Source organism: Scyliorhinus torazame, chromosome 22, assembly GCF_047496885.1.
Source record: "Scyliorhinus torazame isolate Kashiwa2021f chromosome 22, sScyTor2.1, whole genome shotgun sequence".
In the NCBI taxonomy this organism is placed as follows: domain Eukaryota; kingdom Metazoa; phylum Chordata; class Chondrichthyes; order Carcharhiniformes; family Scyliorhinidae; genus Scyliorhinus; species Scyliorhinus torazame.
Window position 1 is genome coordinate 8,343,914 of NC_092728.1, and position 23,076 is coordinate 8,366,989.

At 55.5% G+C, this 23,076-nt stretch overlaps 2 protein-coding genes across 3 annotated transcripts in view; both read left to right on the forward strand.

The window, feature by feature from the left end:
• Positions 1–17,249, forward strand: part of LOC140398898 (ras-like GTP-binding protein O-RHO) — a 19,690-nt gene extending 2,441 nt beyond the window's left edge. The window contains exons 3-6 of one of the 2 annotated variants that reach the window (XR_011937597.1): positions 7,489–7,609; positions 11,776–11,906; positions 13,615–14,418; positions 14,503–17,249. Coding sequence is in view for 1 of the 2 variants with exons in the window: in XM_072487864.1 (XP_072343965.1) it covers positions 7,489–7,609; positions 11,776–11,906; positions 13,615–13,788 (426 nt within the window). In the remaining variant the exon portion in view is untranslated. Of the gene's footprint in view, positions 1–7,488; positions 7,610–11,775; positions 11,907–13,614 lie in introns of both variants that reach the window. The other variant, XM_072487864.1, reaches the window with a different exon arrangement.
• LOC140398897 (semaphorin-3F-like) overlaps positions 1–23,076 on the forward strand; it is a 558,403-nt gene that overhangs the window by 171,350 nt on the left and 363,977 nt on the right. The gene's annotated exons all lie outside the window — the stretch shown is intronic.

The window sequence follows — 23,076 nt, forward strand, 5'->3', positions numbered from 1 at the left end:
CTAAGGAAATTCGGCATGTCCACATTAATCCTTACCAACTTTTACAGATGCACCATAGAAAGCATCCTATCAGGCTGCATCACAGCCTGGTATGGCACCTGCTCGGCCCAGGACCGCAAGAAACTTCAGAGAGTCGTGAACACCGCCCAGTCCATCACACAAACCTGCCTCCCATCCATTGACTCCATCTACACCTCCCGCTGCCTGGGGAAAGCGGGCAGCATAATCAAAGACCCCTCCCACCCGGCTTACTCACTCTTCCAACTTCTTCCGTCGGGCAGGAGATACAGGGGTCTGAGAACACGCAGGAACAGACTCAAAAACAGCTTCTTCCCCACTGTCACCAGACTCCTAAACGACCCTCTTATGGACTGACCTCATTAACACTACACCCTGTATGCTTCACCCGATGCCAGTGCTTATGTAGTTACATTGTGTACCTTGTGTTGCCCTATTATATATTTTCTTTTATTCACATTTCTTCTCCTGTACTAAATGATCTGTTGAGCTGCTCGCAGAAAAATACTTTTCACTGTACCTCGGTACACGTGACAATATCCAAAATCCATTCCCCTCGGCCGTGAAAATACACCTCCTTTCGACGAAAAAGGCTCCAGAGTCTCGTGAACTGGGAGAAAGAATTTCCCCTCATCCCCGTTTTAATCGGACGACCCCTTAGTTTAAAACAGTGACCCTCAGGGTTCTAGTTTCTTCCACAAGGGAAAACATCCTCCCATCGTCCAGCCTGTCGATACCACCTCAGGGTATTGGGGTATCGGGTGTCCAATTATATCGCCTCTCACTCTGCTAAACTCCAGCAGCTACAAGCCGGGCCCTCCAACCCTTCCTCCGAGGACACCCCACGCATTGAGACCGTTTGTCTTCACTCAACTGAACCGTGACACACTTGCATCCTTCCCCCAACCACCGTCTCGGCCCACAGCCGGTGTTCCGATTGGGAGCTGGTCCCGAATCATTCACTGTGACATTTTTAACTTCCTGTTTTTTGTGCACACTTATTTCCAGCCATTCAAATCCCTGCTCCATTTCCTGGTAAAAAAGTGTAATCAGAGCTGTATAACACTGGGGTACAGTACTGGTGGGGATGGGTCTGTCACTGTATAACACTGGGGTACAGTACTGGTGGGGATGGGTCTGTCACTGTATAACACTGGGGTACAGTACTGGTGGGGACGGGTCTGTCACTGTATAACACTGGGGTACAGTACTGGGGGGATGGGTCTGTCACTGTATAACACGGTGGTACAGTACTGGTGGGGACGGGTCTGTCACTGTATAACACTGGGGTACAGTACTGGTGGGGATGGGTCTGTCACTGTATAACACTGGGGTACAGTACTGGTGGGGATGGGTCTGTCACTGTATAACACTGGGGCACAGTACTGGTGGGGACGGGTCTGTCACTGTATAACACTGGGGTACAGTACTGGTGGGGACGGGTCTGTCACTGTATAACACTGGGGTACAGTACTGGTGGGGACGGGTCTGTCGCTGTATAACACTGGGGTACAGTACTGGTGGGGATGGGTCTGTCACTGTATAACACTGGGGTACAGTACTGGTGGGGATGGGTCTGTCACTGTATAACACTGGGGTACAGTACTGGTGGGGATGGGTCTGTCACTGTATAACACTGGGGTACAGTACTGGTGGGGACGGATATGTCACTGTATAACACTGGGGTACAGTACTGGTGGGGACGGGTCTGTCACTGTATAACACTGGGGTACAGTACTGGTGGGGACAGGACTGTCACTGTGTAACACTGGGGTACAGTACTGGTGGGGACGGGTCTGTCACTGTATAACACTGGGGTACAGTACTGGTGGGGACGGGTCTGTCACTGTATAACACTGGGGTACAGTACTGGTGGGGATGGGTCTGTCACTGTATAACACTGGGGTACAGTACTGGTGGAGACGGGTCTGACGCTGTATAACACTGGGGTACAGTACTGGTGGGGACGGGTCTGTCACTGTATAACACTGGGGTACAGTACTGGTGGGGACAGGACTGTCACTGTGTAACACTGGGGTACAGTACTGGTGGGGACGGGTCTGTCACTGTATAACACTGGGGTACAGTACTGGTGGGGACAGGACTGTCACTGTATAACACTGGGATACAGTACTGGTGGGGACGGGTCTGTCACTGTATAACACTGGGGTACAGTACTGGTGGGGACGGATCTGTCACGGTATAACACTGGGTTACAGTACTGGTGGGGACCGGCCTGTCACTGTATAACACTGGGGTACAGTACTGGTGGGGACGGGTCTGTCACTGTATAACACTGGGGTACAGTACTGGTGGGTACGGGTCTGTCACTGTATAACACTGGGATACAGTACTGGTGGGGACGGGTCTGTCACTGTATAACACTGGGGTACAGTACTGGTTGGGACGGGTCTGTCACTGTATAACACTGGGGTACAGTACTGGTGGGGATGGGTCTGTCACTGTATAACACTGGGATACAGTACTGGTAGGGACGGGTCTGTCACTGTATAACACTGGGATACAGTACTGGTAGGGACGGGTCTGTCACTGTAACACTGGGATACAGTACTGGTGGGGATGGGTCTGTCACTGTATAACACTGGGGTACAGTACTGGTGGGGACGGGTCTGTCACTGTACAACACTGGGGTACAGTACTGGTGGGGACAGGACTGTCACTGTGTAACACTGGGGTACAGTACTGGTGGGGACGGGTCTGTCACTGTATAACACTGGGGTACAGTACTGGTGGGGATGGGTCTGTCACTGTATAACACTGGGGTACAGTACTGGTGGAGACGGGTCTGACGCTGTATAACACTGGGGTACAGTACTGGTGGGGACGGGTCTGTCACTGTGTAACACTGGGGTACAGTACTGGTGGGGACGGGTCTGTCACTTTATAACACTGGGGTACAGTACTGGTGGGAACGGGACTGTCACTGTATAACACTGGGGTACAGTACTGGTGGGGACAGGACTGTCACTGTGTAACACTGGGGTACAGTACTGGTGGGGACGGGTCTGTCACTGTATAACACTGGGGTACAGTACTGGTGGGGACGGGTCTGTCACTGTATAACACTGGGGTACAGTACTGGGGGGATGGGTCTGTCACTGTATAACACTGGGGTACAGTACTGGTGGAGACGGGTCTGACGCTGTATAACACTGGGATACAGTACTGGTGGGGACGGATCTGTCACGGTATAACACTGGGTTACAGTACTGGTGGGGACGGGTCTGTCACTGTATAACACTGGGGTACAGTACTGGTGGGGACTGGTCTGTCACTGTGTAACACTGGGTTACAGTACTGGTGGGGACGGGTCTGTCACTGTATAACACTGGGGTACAGTACTGGTGGGTACGGGTCTGTCACTGTATAACACTGGGGTACAGTACTGGTGGGTACGGGTCTGTCACTGTATAACACTGGGATACAGTACTGGTGGGGACGGGTCTGTCACTGTATAACACTGGGGTACAGTACTGGTGGGGACCGGCCTATCACTGTATAACACTGGGGGACAGTACTGCTGGGGACGGGTCTGTCACTGTATAACACTGGGTTACAGTACTGGTGGGGACGGGTCTGTCACTGTATAACACTGGGGTACAGTACTGGTGGGGACGGGTCTGTCACTGTATAACACTGGGGTACAGTACTGGTGGGGACGGGCCTGTCACTGTATAACACTGCGGTACAGTACTGGTGCGGACGGGTCTGTCACTGTATAACACTGGGGTACAGTACTGGTGGGGACGGGTCTGTCACTGTATAACACTGGGATACAGTACTGGGTGGGGACGGGTCTGTCACTGTATAACACTGGGATACAGTACTGGTGGGGACGGGTCTGTCACTGTATAACACTGGGATACAGTACTGGTGGGGACGGATGTGTCACTGTATAACACTGGGGTACAGTACGGTGGGGACGGGTCTGTCACTGTATAACACTGGGGCACAGTACTGGTGGGGATGGGTCTGTCACTGTGTAACACTGGGTTACAGTACTGGTGGGGACGGGTCTGTCACTGTATAACACTGGGGTACAGTACTGGTGGGGACGGGTCTGTCACTGTATAACACTGGGGTACAGTACTGGTGGGGATGGGTCTGTCACTGTATAACACTGGGGAACAGTACTGGTGGAGGCGGGTCTGTCACTGTATAACACTGGGGTACAGTACTGGTGGGGTCAGGTCTGTCACTAACACTGGGGTACAGTACTGGTGGGGTCAGGTCTGTCACTAACACTGGGGTACAGTACTGGTGGGGACAGCTATGTCACTATAGCACTGGGGTACAGTCCTGGTGGGGACAGGTCTGTCACTGTATAACACTGGAATACAGTACTGGTGGGGACGGGTCTGTCACTGTATAACACTGGGGTACAGTACTGGTGGGGACGGGTCTGTCACTGTATAACAGTGGGGTACAGTACTGGTGGGGATGGGTCTGTCACTGTATAACACGGGTACAGTACTGGTGGGGACGGGTCTGTCGCTGTATAACACTGGGGTACAGTACTGGTGGGGACGGGTCTGTCACTGTATAACACTGGGGTACAGTACTGGTGGGGACGGGTCTGTCACTGTATAACACGGGTACAGTACTGGTGGGGACGGGTCTGTCGCTGTATAACACTGGGGTACAGTACTGGTGGGGATGGGTCTGTCACTGTATAACACTGGGGTACAGTACTGGTGGGGACGGGTCTGTCACTGTATAACACTGGGGTACAGTACTGGTGGGGATGGGTCTGTCACTGTGTAACACTGGGTTACAGTACTGGTGGAGGCGGGTCTGTCACTGTATAACACTGGGGTACAGTACTGGTGGGGTCAGGTCTGTCACTAACACTGGGGTACAGTCCTGGTGGGGACAGGTCTGTCACTGTATAACACTGGAATACAGTACTGGTGGGGACGGGTCTGTCACTGTATAACACTGGGGTACAGTACTGGTGGGGACGGGGCTGTCACTGTATAACACTGGGGTACAGTACTGGTGGGCACGGGTCTGTCACTGTATAACACTGGGGTACAGTACGGGTGGGGACTGGTCTGTCACTGTATAACACTGGGGTACAGTACTGGTGGGGACGGGTCTGTCACTGTATAACACTGGGGTACAGTACTGGGGGATGGGTCTGTCACTGTATAACACTGGGGTACAGTACTGGTGGGGATGAGTCTGTCACTGTATAACACTGGGGTACAGTACTGGTGGGGACGGGTCTGTCACTGTATAACACTGGGGTACAGTACTGGTGGGGACGGGTCTGTCACTGTATAACACTGGGGTACAGTACTGGTGGGGACGGGGCTGTCACTGTATAACACTGGGGCACAGTACTGGTGGGGACGGGTCTGTCACTGTATAACACTGGGGTACAGTACTGGTGGGGACGGGTCTGTCACTGTATAACACTGGGTTACAGTACTGGTGGGGACGGGTCTGTCACTGTATAACACTGGGGTACAGTACTGGTGGGGACGGGTCTGTCACTGTATAACACTGGGGTACAGTACTGGTGGGGACGGGTCTGTCACTGTATAACACTGGGGAACAGTACTGGTGGGGACGGGTCTGTCACTGTATAACACTGGGGTACAGTACTGGTGGGGACGGGTCTGTCACTGTATAACACTGGGGTACAGTACTGGTGGGGACGGGGCTCTCACTGTGTAACACTGGGGTACAGTACTGGTGGGGACGGGTCTGTCACTGTATAACACTGGGGTACAGTACTGGTGGGGACGGGTCTGTCACTGTATAACACTGGGGTACAGTACTGGTGGGGATGGGTCTGTCACTGTATAACACTGGGGTACAGTACTGGTGGGGACGGGTCTGTCACTGTATAACACTGGGGTACAGTACTGGTGGGGACGGGTCTGTCGCTGTATAACACTGGGGTACAGTACTGGTGGGGACGGGTCTGTCGCTGTATAACACTGGGGTACAGTACTGGTGGGGTCGGGTCTGTCGCTGTATAACACTGGGGTACAGTACTATTGGGGACGGGTCTGTCTCTGTATAACACTGGGGTACAGTACTGGTGGGGACGGGTCTGTCTCTGTATAACACTGGGGTACAGTACTGTTGGGGACGGGTCTGTCGCTGTATAACACTGGGGTACAGTACTATTGGGGACGGGTCTGTCACTGTATAACATTGGGGTACAGTACTGGTGGGGTCGTGTCTGTCACTGTATAACACTGGGGTACAGTACAGGTGGGGACGGGTCTGTCACTGTGTAACACTGGGGTACAGTACTGGTGGGGACGGGTCTGTCACTGTATAACACTGGGGTACAGTACTGGTGGGGACGGGTCTGTCACTGTATAACACTGGGGTACAGTACTGGTGGGGACGGGTCTGTCACTGTATAACACTGGGGTACAGTACTGGTGGGGACGGGTCTGTCACTGTATAACACTGGGGTACAGTACTGGTGGGGATGGGTCTGTCACTGTATAACACTGGGGTACAGTACTGGTGGGGTCAGGTCTGTCACTAACACTGGGGTACAGTACTGGTGGGGACGGGTCTGTCACTGTATAACACTGGGGTACAGTACTGGTGGGGATGGGTCTGTCACTGTATAACACTGGGGTACAGTACTGGTGGGGACGGGTCTGTCACTGTATAACACTGGGGTACAGTACTGGTGGGGTCGGGTCTGTCGCTGTATAACACTGGGGTACAGTACTGGTGGGGACGGGTCTGTCACTGTATAACACTGGGGTACAGTACTGGTGGGGATGGGTCTGTCACTGTATAACACTGGGGTACAGTACTGGTGGGGATGGGTCTGTCACTGTATAACACTGGGGTACAGTACTGGTGGGGACGGGTCTGTCACTGTATAACACTGGGGTACAGTACTGGTGGGGATGGGTCTGTCACTGTATAACACTGGGGTACAGTACTGGTGGGGACGGGTCTGTCACTGTATAACACTGGGGTACAGTACTGGTGGGGTCGGGTCTGTCGCTGTATAACACTGGGGTACAGTACTGGTGGGGATGGGTCTGTCACTGTATAACACTGGGGTACAGTACTGGTGGGGACGGGTCTGTCACTGTATAACACTGGGGTACAGTACTGGTGGGGTCGGGTCTGTCGCTGTATAACACTGGGGTACAGTACTGGTGGGGATGGGTCTGTCACTGTATAACACTGGGGTACAGTACTGGTGGGGACGGGTCTGTCACTGTATAACACTGGGGTACAGTACTGGTGGGGACGGGTCTGTCACTGTATAACACTGGGGTACAGTACTGGTGGGGATGGGTCTGTCGATGTATAACACGGGGGTACAGTACTGGTGGGGACGGGTCTGTCACTGTATAACACTGGGGTACAGTACAGGTGGGGACAGGTCTGTCACTGTATAACACTGGGGCACAGAATCTGCTTCACTCACAGTTGCTGTTTTATATTTTTTGCCAGGTGGAGTTGGCGCTCTGGGACACTGCTGGTCAAGAGGACTACGACCGCCTGCGACCCCTCTCGTACCCTGACACAGATGTGATTCTCATGTGCTTCTCGATTGACAGCCCTGACAGTTTAGGTATTATACTGTGTTCCTTCGCCCAGTCCCTTCTCCCCCAAGGCCCGTGGTTATTACACCAAGACTAAAAGTTAAATCATTCGGCCACGGCACTTGAGCGACATTGTGTGGTTCCCTCCTGTTCCTGTGTAACAGGCTGGAGAGGGGCTGAATGGGCCTCCCCCTGTTTCTGTGTAACAGGCTGGAGAGGGGCTGAATGGCTTCCTCCTGTTCCTGTGCAACAGGCTGGAGAGGGGCTGAATGGGCCTCCTCCTGTTCCTGTGTAACAGGCTGGAGAGGGGCTGAATGGCTTCCTCCTGTTCCTGTGTAACAAGCTGGAGAGGGGCTGAATGGGCCTCCTCCTGTTCCTGTGTAACAGGCTGGAGAGGGGCTGAATGGGCCCCCTCCTGTTCCTGTGCAACAGGCTGGAGAGGGGCTGAATGGGCCTCCTCCTGTTCCTGTGTAACAGGCTGGAGAGGGGCTGAATGGCTTCCTCCTGTTCCTGTGTAACAAGCTGGAGAGGTGCTGAATGGGCCTCCTGCTGTTCCTGTGTAACAGGCTGGAGAGGGGCTGAATGGGCATCCTCCTCCTGTTGCTGTGTAACAGGCTGGAGAGGGGCTGAATGGGTCTCCCCCTGTTCCTGTGTAATAAGCTGGAGAGGGGCTGAATGGCCCTCCTGCTGTTCCTGTGTAATAAGCTGGAGAGGGGCTGAATGGCCCTCCTGCTGTTCCTGTGCAACAGGCTGGAGAGGGGCTGAATGGCCCTCCTCCTGTTCCTGTGCAACAGGCTGGAGAGGGGCTGAATGGCCCTCCTCCTGTTCCTGTGCAACAGGCTGGAGAGGGGCTGAATGGCCCTCCTCCTGTTCCTGTGCAACAGGCTGGAGAGGGGCTGAATGGCCCTCCTCCTGTTCCTGTGCAACAGGCTGGAGAGGGGCTGAATGGCCCTCCTCCTGTTCCTGTGCAACAGGCTGGAGAGGGGCTGAATGGCCCTCCTCCTGTTCCTGTGCAACAGGCTGGAGAGGGGCTGAATGGCCCTCCTCCTGTTCCTGTGCAACAGGCTGGAGAGGGGCTGAATGGCCCTCCTCCTGTTCCTGTGCAACAGGCTGGAGAGGGGCTGAATGGCCCTCCTCCTGTTCCTGTGCAACAGGCTGGAGAGGGGCTGAATGGCCCTCCTCCTGTTCCTGTGCAACAGGCTGGAGAGGGGCTGAATGGCCCTCCTCCTGTTCCTGTGCAACAGGCTGGAGAGGGGCTGAATGGCCCTCCTCCTGTTCCTGTGCAACAGGCTGGAGAGGGGCTGAATGGCCCTCCTCCTGTTCCTGTGCAACAGGCTGGAGAGGGGCTGAATGGCCCTCCTCCTGTTCCTGTGCAACAGGCTGGAGAGGGGCTGAATGGCCCTCCTCCTGTTCCTGTGCAACAGGCTGGAGAGGGGCTGAATGGCCCTCCTCCTGTTCCTGTGCAACAGGCTGGAGAGGGGCTGAATGGCCCTCCTCCTGTTCCTGTGCAACAGGCTGGAGAGGGGCTGAATGGCCCTCCTCCTGTTCCTGTGCAACAGGCTGGAGAGGGGCTGAATGGCCCTCCTCCTGTTCCTGTGCAACAGGCTGGAGAGGGGCTGAATGGCCCTCCTCCTGTTCCTGTGCAACAGGCTGGAGAGGGGCTGAATGGCCCTCCTCCTGTTCCTGTGCAACAGGCTGGAGAGGGGCTGAATGGCCCTCCTCCTGTTCCTGTGCAACAGGCTGGAGAGGGGCTGAATGGCCCTCCTCCTGTTCCTGTGCAACAGGCTGGAGAGGGGCTGAATGGCCCTCCTCCTGTTCCTGTGCAACAGGCTGGAGAGGGGCTGAATGGCCCTCCTCCTGTTCCTGTGCAACAGGCTGGAGAGGGGCTGAATGGCCCTCCTCCTGTTCCTGTGCAACAGGCTGGAGAGGGGCTGAATGGCCCTCCTCCTGTTCCTGTGCAACAGGCTGGAGAGGGGCTGAATGGCCCTCCTCCTGTTCCTGTGCAACAGGCTGGAGAGGGGCTGAATGCCCCTCCTCCTGTTCCTGTGCAACAGGCTGGAGAGGGGCTGAATGCCCCTCCTCCTGTTCCTGTGCAACAGGCTGGAGAGGGGCTGAATGCCCCTCCTCCTGTTCCTGTGCAACAGGCTGGAGAGGGGCTGAATGGCCCTCCTCCTGTTCCTGTGCAACAGGCTGGAGAGGGGCTGAATGGCCCTCCTCCTGTTCCTGTGCAACAGGCTGGAGAGGGGCTGAATGGCCCTCCTCCTGTTCCTGTGCAACAGGCTGGAGAGGGGCTGAATGGGCCTCCCCCTGTTCCTGTGTAACAGGCTGGAGAGGGGCTGAATGGCCGCCTCCTGTTCCTGTGTAACAGGCTGGAGAGGGGCTGAATGGGTCTCCTCCTGTTCCTGTGTAACAGGCTGGAGAGTGGCTGAATGGGTCTCCTCCTGTTCCTGTGTAACAGGCTGGAGAGGGGCTGAATGGCCTCCCCCTGTTCCTGTGTAACAGGCTGGAGAGGGGCTGAATGGGCCTCCCCCTGTTCCTGTGTAACAGGCTGGAGAGGGGCAGAATGGGCCTCCTCCTGTTCCTGTGTAACAGGCTGGAGAGGGGCTGAATGGGCCTCCTCCTGTTCCTGTGTAACAGGCTGGAGAGGGGCTGAATGGGCCTCCTCCTGTTCCTGTGTAACAGGTTGGAGAGGGGCTGAATGGGCCTCCTCCTGTTCATGTGTAACAGGCTGGAGAGGGGCTGAATGGACCTCCTCCTGTTCCTGTGTAACAGGCTGGAGAGGGGCTGAATGGGCCACCTCCTGTTCCTGTGTAACAGGCTCGAGAGGCTGAATGGGCCTCCTCCTGTTCCTGTGTAACAGGCAGGAGAGGGGCTGAATGGACCTCCTCCTGGTTCTGTGTAACAGGCTGGAGAAGGGCTGAATGGACCTCCTCCTGTTCCTGTGTAACAGGCTGGAGAGGGGCTGAATGGGCCTCCTCCTGTTCCTGTGTAACAGGCTGGAGAGGGGCTGAATGGCCCTCCTCCTGTTCCTGTGCAACAGGCTGGAGAGGGGCTGAATGGCCCTCCTCCTGTTCCTGTGCAACAGGCTGGAGAGGGGCTGAATGGGCCTCCCCCTGTTCCTGTGCAACAGGCTGGAGAGGGGCTGAATGGGCCTCCCCCTGTTCCTGTGCAACAGGCTGGAGAGGGGCTGAATGGGCCTCCCCCTGTTCCTGTGTAACAGGCTGGAGAGGGGCTGAATGGGCCTCCCCCTGTTCCTGTGTAACAGGCTGGAGAGGGGCTGAATGGCCGCCTCCTGTTCCTGTGTAACAGGCTGGAGAGGGGCTGAATGGGTCTCCTCCTGTTCCTGAGTAACAGGCTGGAGAGGGGCTGAATGGCCTCCTCCTGTTCCTGTGTAACAGGCTGGAGAGTGGCTGAATGGGTCTCCCCCTGTTCCTGTGTAACAGGCTGGAGAGGGGCTGAATGGGCCTCCCCCTGTTCCTGTGTAACAGGCTGGAGAGGGGCTGAATGGGCCTCCCCCTGTTCCTGTGTAACAGGCTGGAGAGGGGCTGAATGGGCCTCCTCCTGTTCCTGTGTAACAGGCTGGAGAGGGGCTGAATGGGCCTCCTCCTGTTCCTGTGTAACAGGCTGGAGAGGGGCTGAATGGGCCTCCTCCTGTTCCTGTGTAACAGGCTGGAGAGGGGCTGAATGGGCCTCCTCCTGTTCCTGTGTAACAGGCTGGAGAGGGGCTGAATGGGCCTCCTCCTGTTCCTGTGTAACAGGCTGGAGAGGGGCTGAATGGGCCTCCTCCTGTTCCTGTGTAACAGGCTGGAGAGGGGCTGAATGGGCCTCCTCCTGTTCCTGTGTAACAGGCTGGAGAGGGGCTGAATGGGCCTCCTCCTGTTCCTGTGTAACAGGCTGGAGAGGGGCTGAATGGGCCTCCTGCTGTGCAACTCGTTTGCCCCAGGTTCCTGTTGGTGTTGGCTGTATTGGAAATAGCCTATGTCAACATGTCACGCTGTGATTGCAGCCTCCGCGCAGTGGCACCCTCGGCCCTCAACCTCCCGTCTCCACGGTTGGACGAGCTTTTGGCCCTGCCCCGACCCCCCCGCGAGCCCCACCGGCGAATTGCGGGGTAGGAAACCGGGCAGCGCTGGCTGAATCGCGGCTGGTAACCTGTGCTGACCTTTTTCTCTTTGCTGCCCTCTGGCCCGGACAGAGAATATCCCCGAGAAGTGGACGCCGGAGGTGAAGCATTTCTGCCCCAACATCCCCATCATCCTGGTGGGGAACAAAAAGGACCTGCGGGCGGACGAGCACACGCGACGGGAGCTGGCCAAGATGAAGCAGGTCAGCGAAGCAGCGCCTCCGGTGGCCACGTCAGTGCCTGGGGAGGGGGGGGGGGGGCGCGTCCCGCTGCTCCCTGTACCTTCCCGGCGCTCCCTGTACCTTCCCGGCGCTCCCTGTACCTTCCCGGCGCTCCCTGTACCTTCCCGGCGCTCCCTGTACCTTCCCGGCGCTCCCTGTACCTTCCCGGCGCTCCCTGTACCTTCCCGGCGCTCCCTGTACCTTCCCGGCGCTCCCTGTACCTTCCCGGCGCTCCCTGTACCTTCCCGGCGCTCCCTGTACCTTCCCGGCGCTCCCTGTACCTTCCCGGCGCTCCCTGTACCTTCCCGGCGCTCCGATGGCAAATCAAAGGATTTCTTATTTACATAGTGCGCATCTCGAATATTGTTGGAAAAACGACATTTGCGAGAAGTGTTTGTCCTCGTTCCCTCTACTGTTTCCAAGATCCATTTCCGGGGTGTGGGGCGTCGCTGCCTCAGGCCCAGCGTTTATCGCCCGTCCCTAATTGCCCCTTGAGAAGGGGGTGGGTGAGCCGCCTTCTGTAACCCGCTGCAGTCCCCGTGTGGTGTAGGTACACCCACTGTGCTGATTGGGAGGGAGTTCCGGGATTTTGCGACAGTGAAGGAACGGCCGATATATTTCCGAGTGGGGATAGTGAGGGGCTCGGAGGGGAGCCTCCAGGTGGTGGGGGTCCCAGGTATCTGCTGCTCTTGTCCTTCTAGATGGTAGAGGGCGTGGGTTTGGAAGGTGCTGCCTAAGGGGCCTTGGTGAGTTGCTGCAGTGCATCTTGTAGACGGTACACACGGCTGCCTCTGTGCGTCGGTGGGGGAGGGAGTGAATGTTTGTGGATGGGGTGTCGATCAAGCGGGGCTGCTTTGTCCTGGATGGTGTCGAGCGTCGCGAGTGTTGGAGCCGTGCTCATCCAGGCAAGTGGAGGATTCAGCGATGGTAATGCCATTGAATGTCAAGGGGAGTTGGGTTAGATCCTCTCTTGTAAGATGGTCATCGCCTGGGGCTTGTGTGGGGTGAATGTAACTTGCCGCTTGTCAGCCCCGAGCCTGGATATTGTCCGGGTCTTGCTGCATTTGAACACTTCAGTTTAACTTCCCAAAGTTCATGTTGATTGTCGATGGGATTGGACAGCAGGGGGTGTGAGCCCTCTATTGAAAGGACGGAGGCAGAGAGTGCAGACTCCAGGTCAGTTAGCGTATCCTCCCTCACAGGGAATTCGCTGGAATCTGTTATTTAAGGCCGTTATCGCGAGGGGACTTGGCGAATCTCAACACCATCAGACGGAAGTTCTGTGAAAAGGGAGTTCCTGTTTGGCGCGTTTATTGGAGTTCTTTGAGAAAGTACTCTAGCTGTGGTCCGATCAGTGTTTTACACCGTTCCAGCATCACTGCTGATCTATTCAGTGCCTCGTCAATACGGGCAAGGATCCTGTTTCCTTCAGTTGGTCATCCTCCTGTACCCGCCTGGGACTGCTACACGTACACACGGATCTCCCGCGGTTATTGACACCATTCAGTCCCTCCCGCTCTGCGGTGGGCGTGTCGGTGGGCGTTACAAAGACCATCTTCCCAATCGTCATTCCCTATTTCCTGAGTTCATGCCCTCTTGCTCCCCCTCTGCCCGCGCTCTCCACCGCCCCCCACCCTCTGGACAGCCCCCTTTCTCGCTCCCTTTTAATTTTGTTTTTTCTCTCCCTCAGGAGCCGGTGAAATCTGACGAGGCGAAGGAGATGGGCAGCCGAATCAACGCCTTCGGTTACCTGGAGTGTTCGGCCAAGACGAAGGAGGGTGTGCGCGAGGTCTTTGAGCTGGCCACACGCGCCGCCCTGCAGGCCAAGAAGACCAAGAACAAGAACCCATGCCTCCTGCTGTGAGGGGCTCAGGGAGGAGAACCGTGTGCCAGCGTCCCCCCCCCCCCCCCCCCCCCCCCCCCGCTCCACTGCCCTCCCCTCTCAGTCATCCCAGATTCCACTCCTCCCCACAGTCCCGCCGCAGAATGGCGTGACCCGCTCTCCGCCCGCGTCTCCCCCGGCGCAGAATGGGGTGACCCGTTCTCCACCTGCGTCTCCCCCGGCGCAGAATGGCGTGATCCGCTCTCCGCCCGCGTCTCCATCGGCGCAGAATGGGGTGACCCGCTCTCCGCCCGCGTCTCCATCGGCGCAGAATGGGGTGATCCGCTCTCCGCCCGCGTCTCCCCCGGCGCAGAATGGGGTGATCCGCTCTCCGCCCGCGTCTCCCCCGGCGCAGAATGGGGTGATCCGCTCTCTGCCCGCGTCTCCCCCGGCGCAGAATGGGGTGATCCGCTCTCCGCCCGCGTCTCCCCCGGCGCAGAATGGGGTGATCCGCTCTCTGCCCGCGTCTCCCCCGGCGCAGAATGGGGTGATCCGCTCTCTGCCCGCGTCTCCCCCGGCGCAGAATGGGGTGATCCGCTCTCTGCCCGCGTCTCCCCCGGCGCAGAATGGAGTGATCCGCTCTCCGCCCGCGTCTCCCCGGCGCAGAATGGGGTGATCCGCTCTCTGCCCGCGTCTCCCCCGGCGCAGAATGGGGTGCCCCGCTCTCCACCCGCATCTCCCCCAGCGCAGAATGAGGTGTCCCGCTCCGCCCGCGTCTCCCCGGCGCAGAATGGGGTGACCCGCTCTCCGCCCGCGTCTCCCCCGGCGCAGAATGGAGTGATCCGCTCTCCGCCCGCGCCTCCCCCGGCGCAGAATGGGGTGATCCGCTCTCCGCCAGCGTCTCCCCGGCGCAGAATGGGGTGACCCGCCCTCCGCCCGCGTCTCCCCGGCGCAGAATGGAGTGATCCGCTCTCCGCCCGCGCCTCCCCCGGCGCAGAATGGAGTGATCCGCTCTCCGCCCGCGCCTCCCCCGGCGCAGAATGGAGTGATCCGCTCTCCGCCAGCGTCTCCCCGGCGCAGAATGGGGTGACCCGCTCTCCGCCCGCACCTCCCCCGGCGCAGAATGGGGTGACCCGCTCTCCGCCCGCGTCTCCCCGGCGCAGAATGGGGTGACCCGCTCTCCGCCCGCACCTCCCCCGGCGCAGAATGGGGTGACCCGCTCTCCGCCCGCGTCTCCCCCGGCGCAGAATGGGGTGACCCGCTCTCCGCCAGCGTCTCCCCGGCGCAGAATGGGTGACCCGCTCTCCGCCAGCGTCTCCCCGGCGCAGAATGGGGTGACCCGCTCTCCGCCCAAGCATCCATTAATCACAGCTGAAAGAATCTTGCAGATTTATTTTTCCAGGTCCTAGTGACCCCTGGTAGCCGCCCAAACTCTGCTGCCTTCGGAGTTTGCCCTCGCTCAGCTCTTCTGCGAGGTAATCGCAAGGCCCCAAAGTGGGGAATTTTTTCATGGATTGGGAGGGGTGGGGGGGACAGGTCCTTAAGACTCTCCACGCATCCAATCCCCACCTTCCCTCGCACGTCCTTCCTGCAGCGCCTGGATTTGCCAAGTGGGCTTCGTCCTGAGTACCGTCCCCCATCAGAGCCTCCCAACAAGCACGGCGGGCGGACCGAACCCGAGCTCCTTCCGGCCCGTGACCACACCCAGGGTTTCTGCGGCATGGTAACCCGCAATATTCGACTCTGGGCCTTTGGACCCCCCCTCTGGGAGCCAGCCTGCGATTGCCCGGATGTCAGGGTGTGTCCCGACCCCTTGGAGACAATGCTGTCCAATCTCGGGGCACGGGGCCTTTTCCTGGAGGAGTGAGAGACGGTCACGGCCCCCGGGCTGGGGGCCACAGTCAGCTTCGTTCCTCAAACACCAGCGCATGACTGTGACCCCTCGACAGCTGGACTCACCCAAAATCCATTAACCTCCGTCGCAAATCTCAATATCCCTCCAAAACCCCCCTCAGGCTTCCTAACCCCATGCTGTACCTGTCCTGGGAGTGTTTGATGGAGACAGTGTAGAGGGAGCTTTACTCTGTATCTAACCCCGTGCTGTACCTGTCCTGGGAGTGTTTGATGGGGAGTGTGTAGAGGGAGCTTTACTCTGTATCTAACCTCGTGCTGTACCTGTCCTGGGAGTGTTTGGTGGGGACTGTGTAGAGGGAGCTTTACTCTGTATCTACCCCCGTGCTGTACCTGTCCTGGGAGTGTTTGATGGGGACAGTGTAGAGGGAGCTTTACTCTGTATCTAACCCCGTGCTGTACCTGACCTGGGAGTGTTTGGTGGGGACTGTGTAGAGGGAGCTTTACTCTGTATCTACCCCCGTGCTGTACCTGTCCTGGGAGTGTTTGATGGGGACAGTGTAGAGGGAGCTTTACTCTGTATCTAACCCCGTGCTGTACCTGTCCTGGGAGTGTTTGTTGGGGACAGTGTAGAGGGAGCTTTACTCTGTATCTAACCCCGTGCTGTACCTGTCCTGGGAGTGTTTGATGGCCGAGTGGGGGGGGGGGGGGGGGGGGGGGGGGGGGTCACTCTGGTTCATTTTTGACACCTGTACAGACGGGCTATTATTCCGCGGTTATGTATGGCGGCCGACGGAGTGGGATTGAATCAAATCTTTTGATAATCACCTTACAGTGTAACTTCTTAAAACCCCTCTGTTCAGCCTATTCCTTGTGTTTTATATAAAAATGTGTTATTTTCCCACATGGATATTCAGTCAGGGTGGTGTAAGCAACATGGTAAATGTCCCACTGTGTTTTTGTGTGAGTGCGTGCGCGCGAGCCTGTCTGTGTGAGCGAGCCCGTGTGTGCGCGCGAGCCTGTCTGTGTGAGCGAGCCCGTGTGTGCGCGTGAACCCGAGGGTGTGTGCGTGCGAGCCCGTGTGAGGGCGTGCGCGCGAGCCCGTGTGAGGGCGTGCGCGCGAGCCCGTGTGAGGGCGTGCGCGCGAGCCCGTGTGAGGGCGTGCGCGCGAGCCCGAATATGCGTGCCTGTGTGTGTGTCTGCGTGCGTGTGAGCGCGCGCCCATGGGTGTGTGCAAAAGCCAGTGTGTGCGGACCCGCATGTGTGTGAACCAGTGTGTGCAGACTGGGGTGCGTGTGTGCAGACGCACGCGAGAGAGGTCCGTGTCTGATATTTGCTTTCTGCTCGCTTATAATATTTGTCACTGAATTTACATCCAGCCAGAGTCCCCCTCACCCCCCCCCCCCCCTTGACGATGCCTGATTTTTGGGGAGGGGGGGAGCAGCCAGATTATACTTTTCTGTGATGCTCCCAGAGTTCAATATCCGCCCCACTCTTGTTGCAGCATTTAATCACTTGGCTATTTGTAATTTATTTACTGACTAAACAGCCAGCCTTCAGGAATGTCTTTGTAAATTTTAGAAAGAAATTTGTTCAGTTTGTATTTCTCCGTGAAGAACGGAAAGGTTTCAGTAAAATAATCAGATTATAAATCGCCTCTTGTCTTTGGTTTTGTTGTCTCCGTCGCCGGGGGCCGGTGGTCGCCGGGGTCGGTGGTCCCGGGGGCCGGTGGTCGCCGGGGCCGGTGGTCGCCGCTGCCGGGGCCGGTGGTCACTGGGGCCGGTGGTCGCCGGGGCCGGTGGTCGCCGGGGCCGGTGGTCGCCGCTGCCGGGGCCGGTGGTCACTGGGGCCGGTGGTCGCCGGGGCCGGTGGTCGCCGGGGCCGGTGGTCCCGGGGGCCGGTGGTCGCCGGGGCCGGTGGTCCCGGGGGCCGGTGGTCGCCGGGGCCGGTGGTCGCCGGTCACTGGGGCCGGTGGTCGCCGGGGCCGGTGGTCGCCGGGGCCGGTGGTCGCCGCTGCCGGGGCCGGTGGTCACTGGGGCCGGTGGTCGCCGGGGCCGGTGGTCGCCGGGGCCGGTGGTCGCACTCTGTTACCTGGCTGCTAACCAATTCTCAATCCATACCAATTTGTTACCCCCAATCCCATGTGCTTACATTATGCTCGCTTAACCTTTATCAAAAGCTTTTTGAAAATCTAAATATACCACATTCACTGGTTCTCCCTTATCTATCCTCCTAGTTACATCCTCAAGTAAACTCCAGAAGGTTTGTCAAAATTGATTTCCCTCTCATAAATCCGCGTTGCGTCCGTCTAATCCTGTTGATATTTCTAACAGGCTGTAGAATGTTCCCTCTGACTGATAGTCTGTAATTGTCTGGCTTCTCTCTGCCATTTGGTGCCTCCAGGTCTGCCGCAACTGTTCCAGGATGGACAGAATTTTGTAAGATGACAACCAACCACCGTTTCCATGGCCACCTCCTTTAGTACCTGCGCTGGGATGTCGACTATCACAGAACATTACAGCGCAGTACAGGCCCTTCGGCCCTCGATGTTGCGCCGACCTGTGAAACCACTCTAAAGCCCATCTACACTTTTCCCTTATCGTCCATATGTCTATCCAATGACCATTTGAATGCCCTTAGTGTTGGCGAGTCCACTACTGTTGCAGGCAGGGCATTCCACGCCCTTACTACTCTCTGAGTAAAGAACCTACCTCTGACATCTGTCTTATATCTATCTCCCCTCAATTTAAAGCTATGTCCCCTCGTGCTGGACATCACCATCCGAGGAAAAAGGCTCTCACTGTCCACCCTATCCAATCCTCTGATCATCTTGTATGCCTCAATTAAGTCACCTCTTCACCTTCTTCTCTCTAACGAAAACAGCCTCAAGTCCCTCAGCCTTTCCTCATAAGACCTTCCCTCCATACCAGGCAACATTCTGGTAAATCTCCTCTGCATCCTTTCCAATGCTTCCACATCCTTCCTATAATGCGGCGACCAGAATTGCACGCAATACTCCAAATGCGGCCGCACCAGAGTTTTGTACAGCTGCAACATGACCTCATGGCTCCTAAACTCAATCCCTCTACCAATAAAAGCTAACACACCGTATGCCTTCTTAACAACCCTCTCAACCTGGGTGGTAACTTTCAGGGATCTATGTACATGGACACCGAGATCTCTCTGCTCATCCACACTGCCAAGAATCTTACCATTAGCCCAGTACTCTGTCTTCCTGTTATTCCTTCCAAATTTACTAATTAATTGATGCAATGTCAGTTAGAGGGGTACAGTGCTCTGACTGTGAGACGTGTCAGGTCCGGGAGGCTCCCAGCATCCCGGATGGCTTCATCTGCAGAAAGTGCACCGAACTGGAGCTCCTCACAGACCGCATGGTTCGGTTGGAGCAGCAATTGGATGCACTTCGGAGCATGCAGGTGGTGGAAAGCGTCATAGATAGCAGTTATATAAATGTGGTCACACCCAAGGTGCAGGCAGAGAAATGGGTGACCACCAGAAAGGGCAGGCAGTCAGTGCAGGAATCCCCTGTGGTTGTCCCACTCTCGAACAGGTATACTGTCGGGGGGGGATAGCCTATCAGGGGAAAACAGCAGCAGCCAGAGCAGTGGCACCACGGCTGGCTCTGATGTTCAGAAGGGAGGGTCAAAGCGCAGAAGAGCAATAGTAATAGGGGACTCTATAGTCAGGGGCACAGATAGGCGCTTCTGTGGACGTGAAAGAGACTCCAGGATGGAATGTTGCCTCCCTGGTGCCAGGGACCAGGATGTCTCCGAACGGGTAGAGGGCATCCTGAAGGGGGAGGCCAAACAGGCAGAGGTCGTTGTACATATTGGTACTAACGACATAGGCAGGAAGGGGCATGAGGTCCTGCAGCAGGAATTCAGGGAGCTAGGCAGAAAGTTAAAAGTCAGGACCTCTAGGGTTGTAATCTCGAGATTACTCCCTGTGCCACGTGCCAGTGAGGCTAGAAATAGGAAGATAGAGCAGCTAAACATGTGGCTAAACAGCTGGTGTAGGAGGGAGGGTTTCTGTTATCTGGACCACTGAGAGCTCTTCCGGGGCAGGTGTGACCTATATAAGAAGGACGGGTTGCATCTAAACTGGAGAGGCATAAATATCCTGGCCGTGAGGTTTGCTAGTGTCACGGGAGGGTTTAAACTAGTATGGCAGGGGGGGGGGGGTGGGCATGGGAGCAATAGGTCAGAAGGTGAGAGCATTGAGGGAGAACTAGGGAATAGGGACAGTGTGGCTCTGAGGCAGAGCAGACAGGGAGAAGTTGCTGAACACAGCGGGTCTGGTGGCCTGAAGTGCATATGTTTTAATGCAAGAAGTATTACGGGTAAGGCAGATGAACTTAGAGCTTGGATTAGTACTTGGAACTATGATGTTGTTGCCATTACAGAGACCTGGTTGAGGGAAGGGCAGGATTGGCAGCTAAACGTTCCAGGATTTAGATGTTTCAGGCGGGATAGAGGGGGATGTAAAAGGGGAGGCGGAGTTGCGCTACTTGTTCGGGAGAATATCACAGCTGTACTACGGGAGGACACCTCAGAGGGCAGTGAGGCTATATGGGTAGAGATCAGGAATAAGAAGGGTGCAGTCACAATGTTGGGGGTTTACTACAGGCCTCCCAACAGCCAGCGGGAGATAGAGGAGCAGATAGGTAGACAGATTTTGGAAAAGAGTAAAAACAACAGGGTTGTGGTGATGGGAGACTTCAACTTCCCCAATATTGACTGGGACTCACTTAGTGCCAGGGGCTTAGACGGGGCAGAGTTTGTAAGGAGCATCCAGGAGGGATTCTTAAAACAATATGTAGACAGTCCAACTAGGGAAGGGGCGGTACTGGACCTGGTATTGGGGAATGAGCCCGGCCAGGTGGTAGATGTTTCAGTAGGGGAGCATTTCGGGAACAGTGACTACAATTCAGTAAGTTTTAAAGTACTGGTGGACAAGGATAAGAGTGGTCCTAGGATGAATGTGCTAAATTGGGGGAAGGCTAATTATAACAATATTAGGCGGGAACTGAAGAACATAGATTGGGGCCGGATGTTTGAGGGTAAATCAACATCTGACATGTGGGAGGCTTTCAAGTGTCAGTTGAAGGGAATTCAGGACCGGCATGTTCCTGTGAGGAAGAAGGTTAAATACGGCAATTTTCGGGAACCTTGGCTAATGAGAGATATTGTAGGCCTCGTCAAAAAGAAAAAGGAGGCATTTGTTAGGGCTAAAAGGCTGGGAACAGACGAAGCCTGTGTGGAATATAAGGAAAGTAGGAAGGAACTTAAGCAAGGAGTCAGGAGGGCTAGAAGGGGTCACGAAAAGTCATTGGCAAATAGGGTTAAGGAAAATCCCAAGGCTTTTTACATGTACATAAAAAGCAAGAGGGTAGCCAGGGAAAAGATTGGCCCACTGAAGGATAGGCAAGGGAATCTATGTGTGGAGCCAGAGGAAATGGGCGAGGTACTAAATGAATACTTTGCATCAGTATTCACCAAAGAGAAGAAATTGGTAGATGTTGAGTCTGGAGAAGGGTGTGTAGATAGCCTGGGTCACATTGAGATCCAAAAAGACGAGGTGTTGGGCGTCTTGAAAAATATTAAGGTAGATAAGTCCCCAGGGCCTGATGGGATCTACCGCAGAATACTGAAGGAGGCTAGAGAGGAAATTGCTGAGGCCTTGACAGAAATCTTTGGATCCTCACTCTTCAGGTGATGTCCCGGAGGACTGGAGAATAGCCAATGTTGTTCCTCTGTTTAAGAAGGGTAGCAAGGATACTCCAGGGAACTACAGGCCGGTGAGCCTTACGTCAGTGGTAGGGAAATTACTGGAGAGAATTCTTCGAGACAGGATCTACTCCCATTTGGAAGCAAATGGACGTATTAGTGAGAGGCAGCATGGTTTTGTGAAGGGGAGGTCGTGTCTCACTAACTTGATCAGAGTTTTTCGAGGAGGTCACAAAGATGATTGATGCAGGTAGGGCAGTGGATGTTGTCTATATGGACTGCAGTAAGGCCTTTGACAAGGTCCCTCATGGTAGACTAGTACAAAAGGTGAAGTCACACGGGATCAGGGGTGAGCTGGCAAGATGGATACAGAACTGGTTAGGTCATAGAAGGCAGAGAGTAGCAATGAAAGGGTGCTTTTCTAATTGGAGAGCTGTGACCAGTGGTGTTCCACAGGGATCAGTGCTGGGACCTTTGCTGTTTGTAGTATATATAAATGATTTGGAGGAAAATGTAACTGGTCTGATTAGTAAGTTTGCAGACGACACAAAGGTTGGTGGAATTGCGGATAGCGATGAGGACTGTCCGAGGATACAGCAGGATTTAGATCGTTTGGAGACTTGGGCGGAGAGATGGCAGATGGAGTTTAATCTGGACAAATGTGAGTTAATGCATTTTGGAAGGTCTAATGCAGGTAGGGAATATACAGTGAATGGTAGAACCCTCAAGAGTATTGAAAGTCAGAGAGATCTAGGTCTACAGGTGGAGAAGGTAGTCAAGAAGGCATACGGCATGCTTGCCTTCATTGGCCGGGGCATTGAGTATAAGAATTGGCAAGTCATGTTGCTGCTGTATAGAACCTTAGTTAGGCCACACTTGGAGTATAGTGTTCAATTCTGGTCGCCACACTACCAGAAGGATGTGGAGGCTTTAGAGAGGGTGCAGAAGAGATTTACCAGAATGTTGCCTGGTATGGAGGGCATTAGCTATGAGGAGCGGTTGAATAAACTCAGTTTGTTCTCACTGGAACGACAGAGGTTGAGGCGCGACCTGATAGAGGTCTACAAAATTATGAGGGACATAGACAGAGTGGATAGTCAGAGACTTTTCCCCAGGGTAGCGGGGTCAATTACTAGGGGGCATAGGTTTAAGGTCCGAGGGGCAAGGTTTAGAGTAGATGTACGAGGCAAGTTTTTTTTTTTTTTACACAGAGGGTAGTGGCTAGGTGGTGGAAGCAGGGACGATAGTGACATTTAAGGGGCATCTTGACAAATACATGATTAGGATGGGAATAGAGGGATACGGACCCTGGAAGTGTAGAAGATTGTAGTTTAGTCGGGCAGCATGGTCGGCACGGGCTTGGAGGGCCGAAGGGCCTGTTCCTGTGCTGTACTTTTCTTTGTTCTTTGTTCTAAAATGAATCACCTCACACTTTTCTGCATTAAACTCCATTTGCCACCTCTCAGCCCAGCTCTGCAGCTTATCTTTGTCCCTCTGTAACCTGTAACATCCTTCCGCACTGTCCACAACTCCACCGACTTTAGTGTCATCTGCAGATTTACTCACCCATCCTTCTACGCCCTCCTCCAGGTCATTTATAAAAATGACAAACCGCAGTGGCACAAAACAGATCCTTGTGGTACACCACTCGTAACTGGACTCCAGTCTGAACATTTCCCATCAACCACCACCCTTTGTCTTCTTCCAGCTAGCCAATTTCTGATCCAAACTG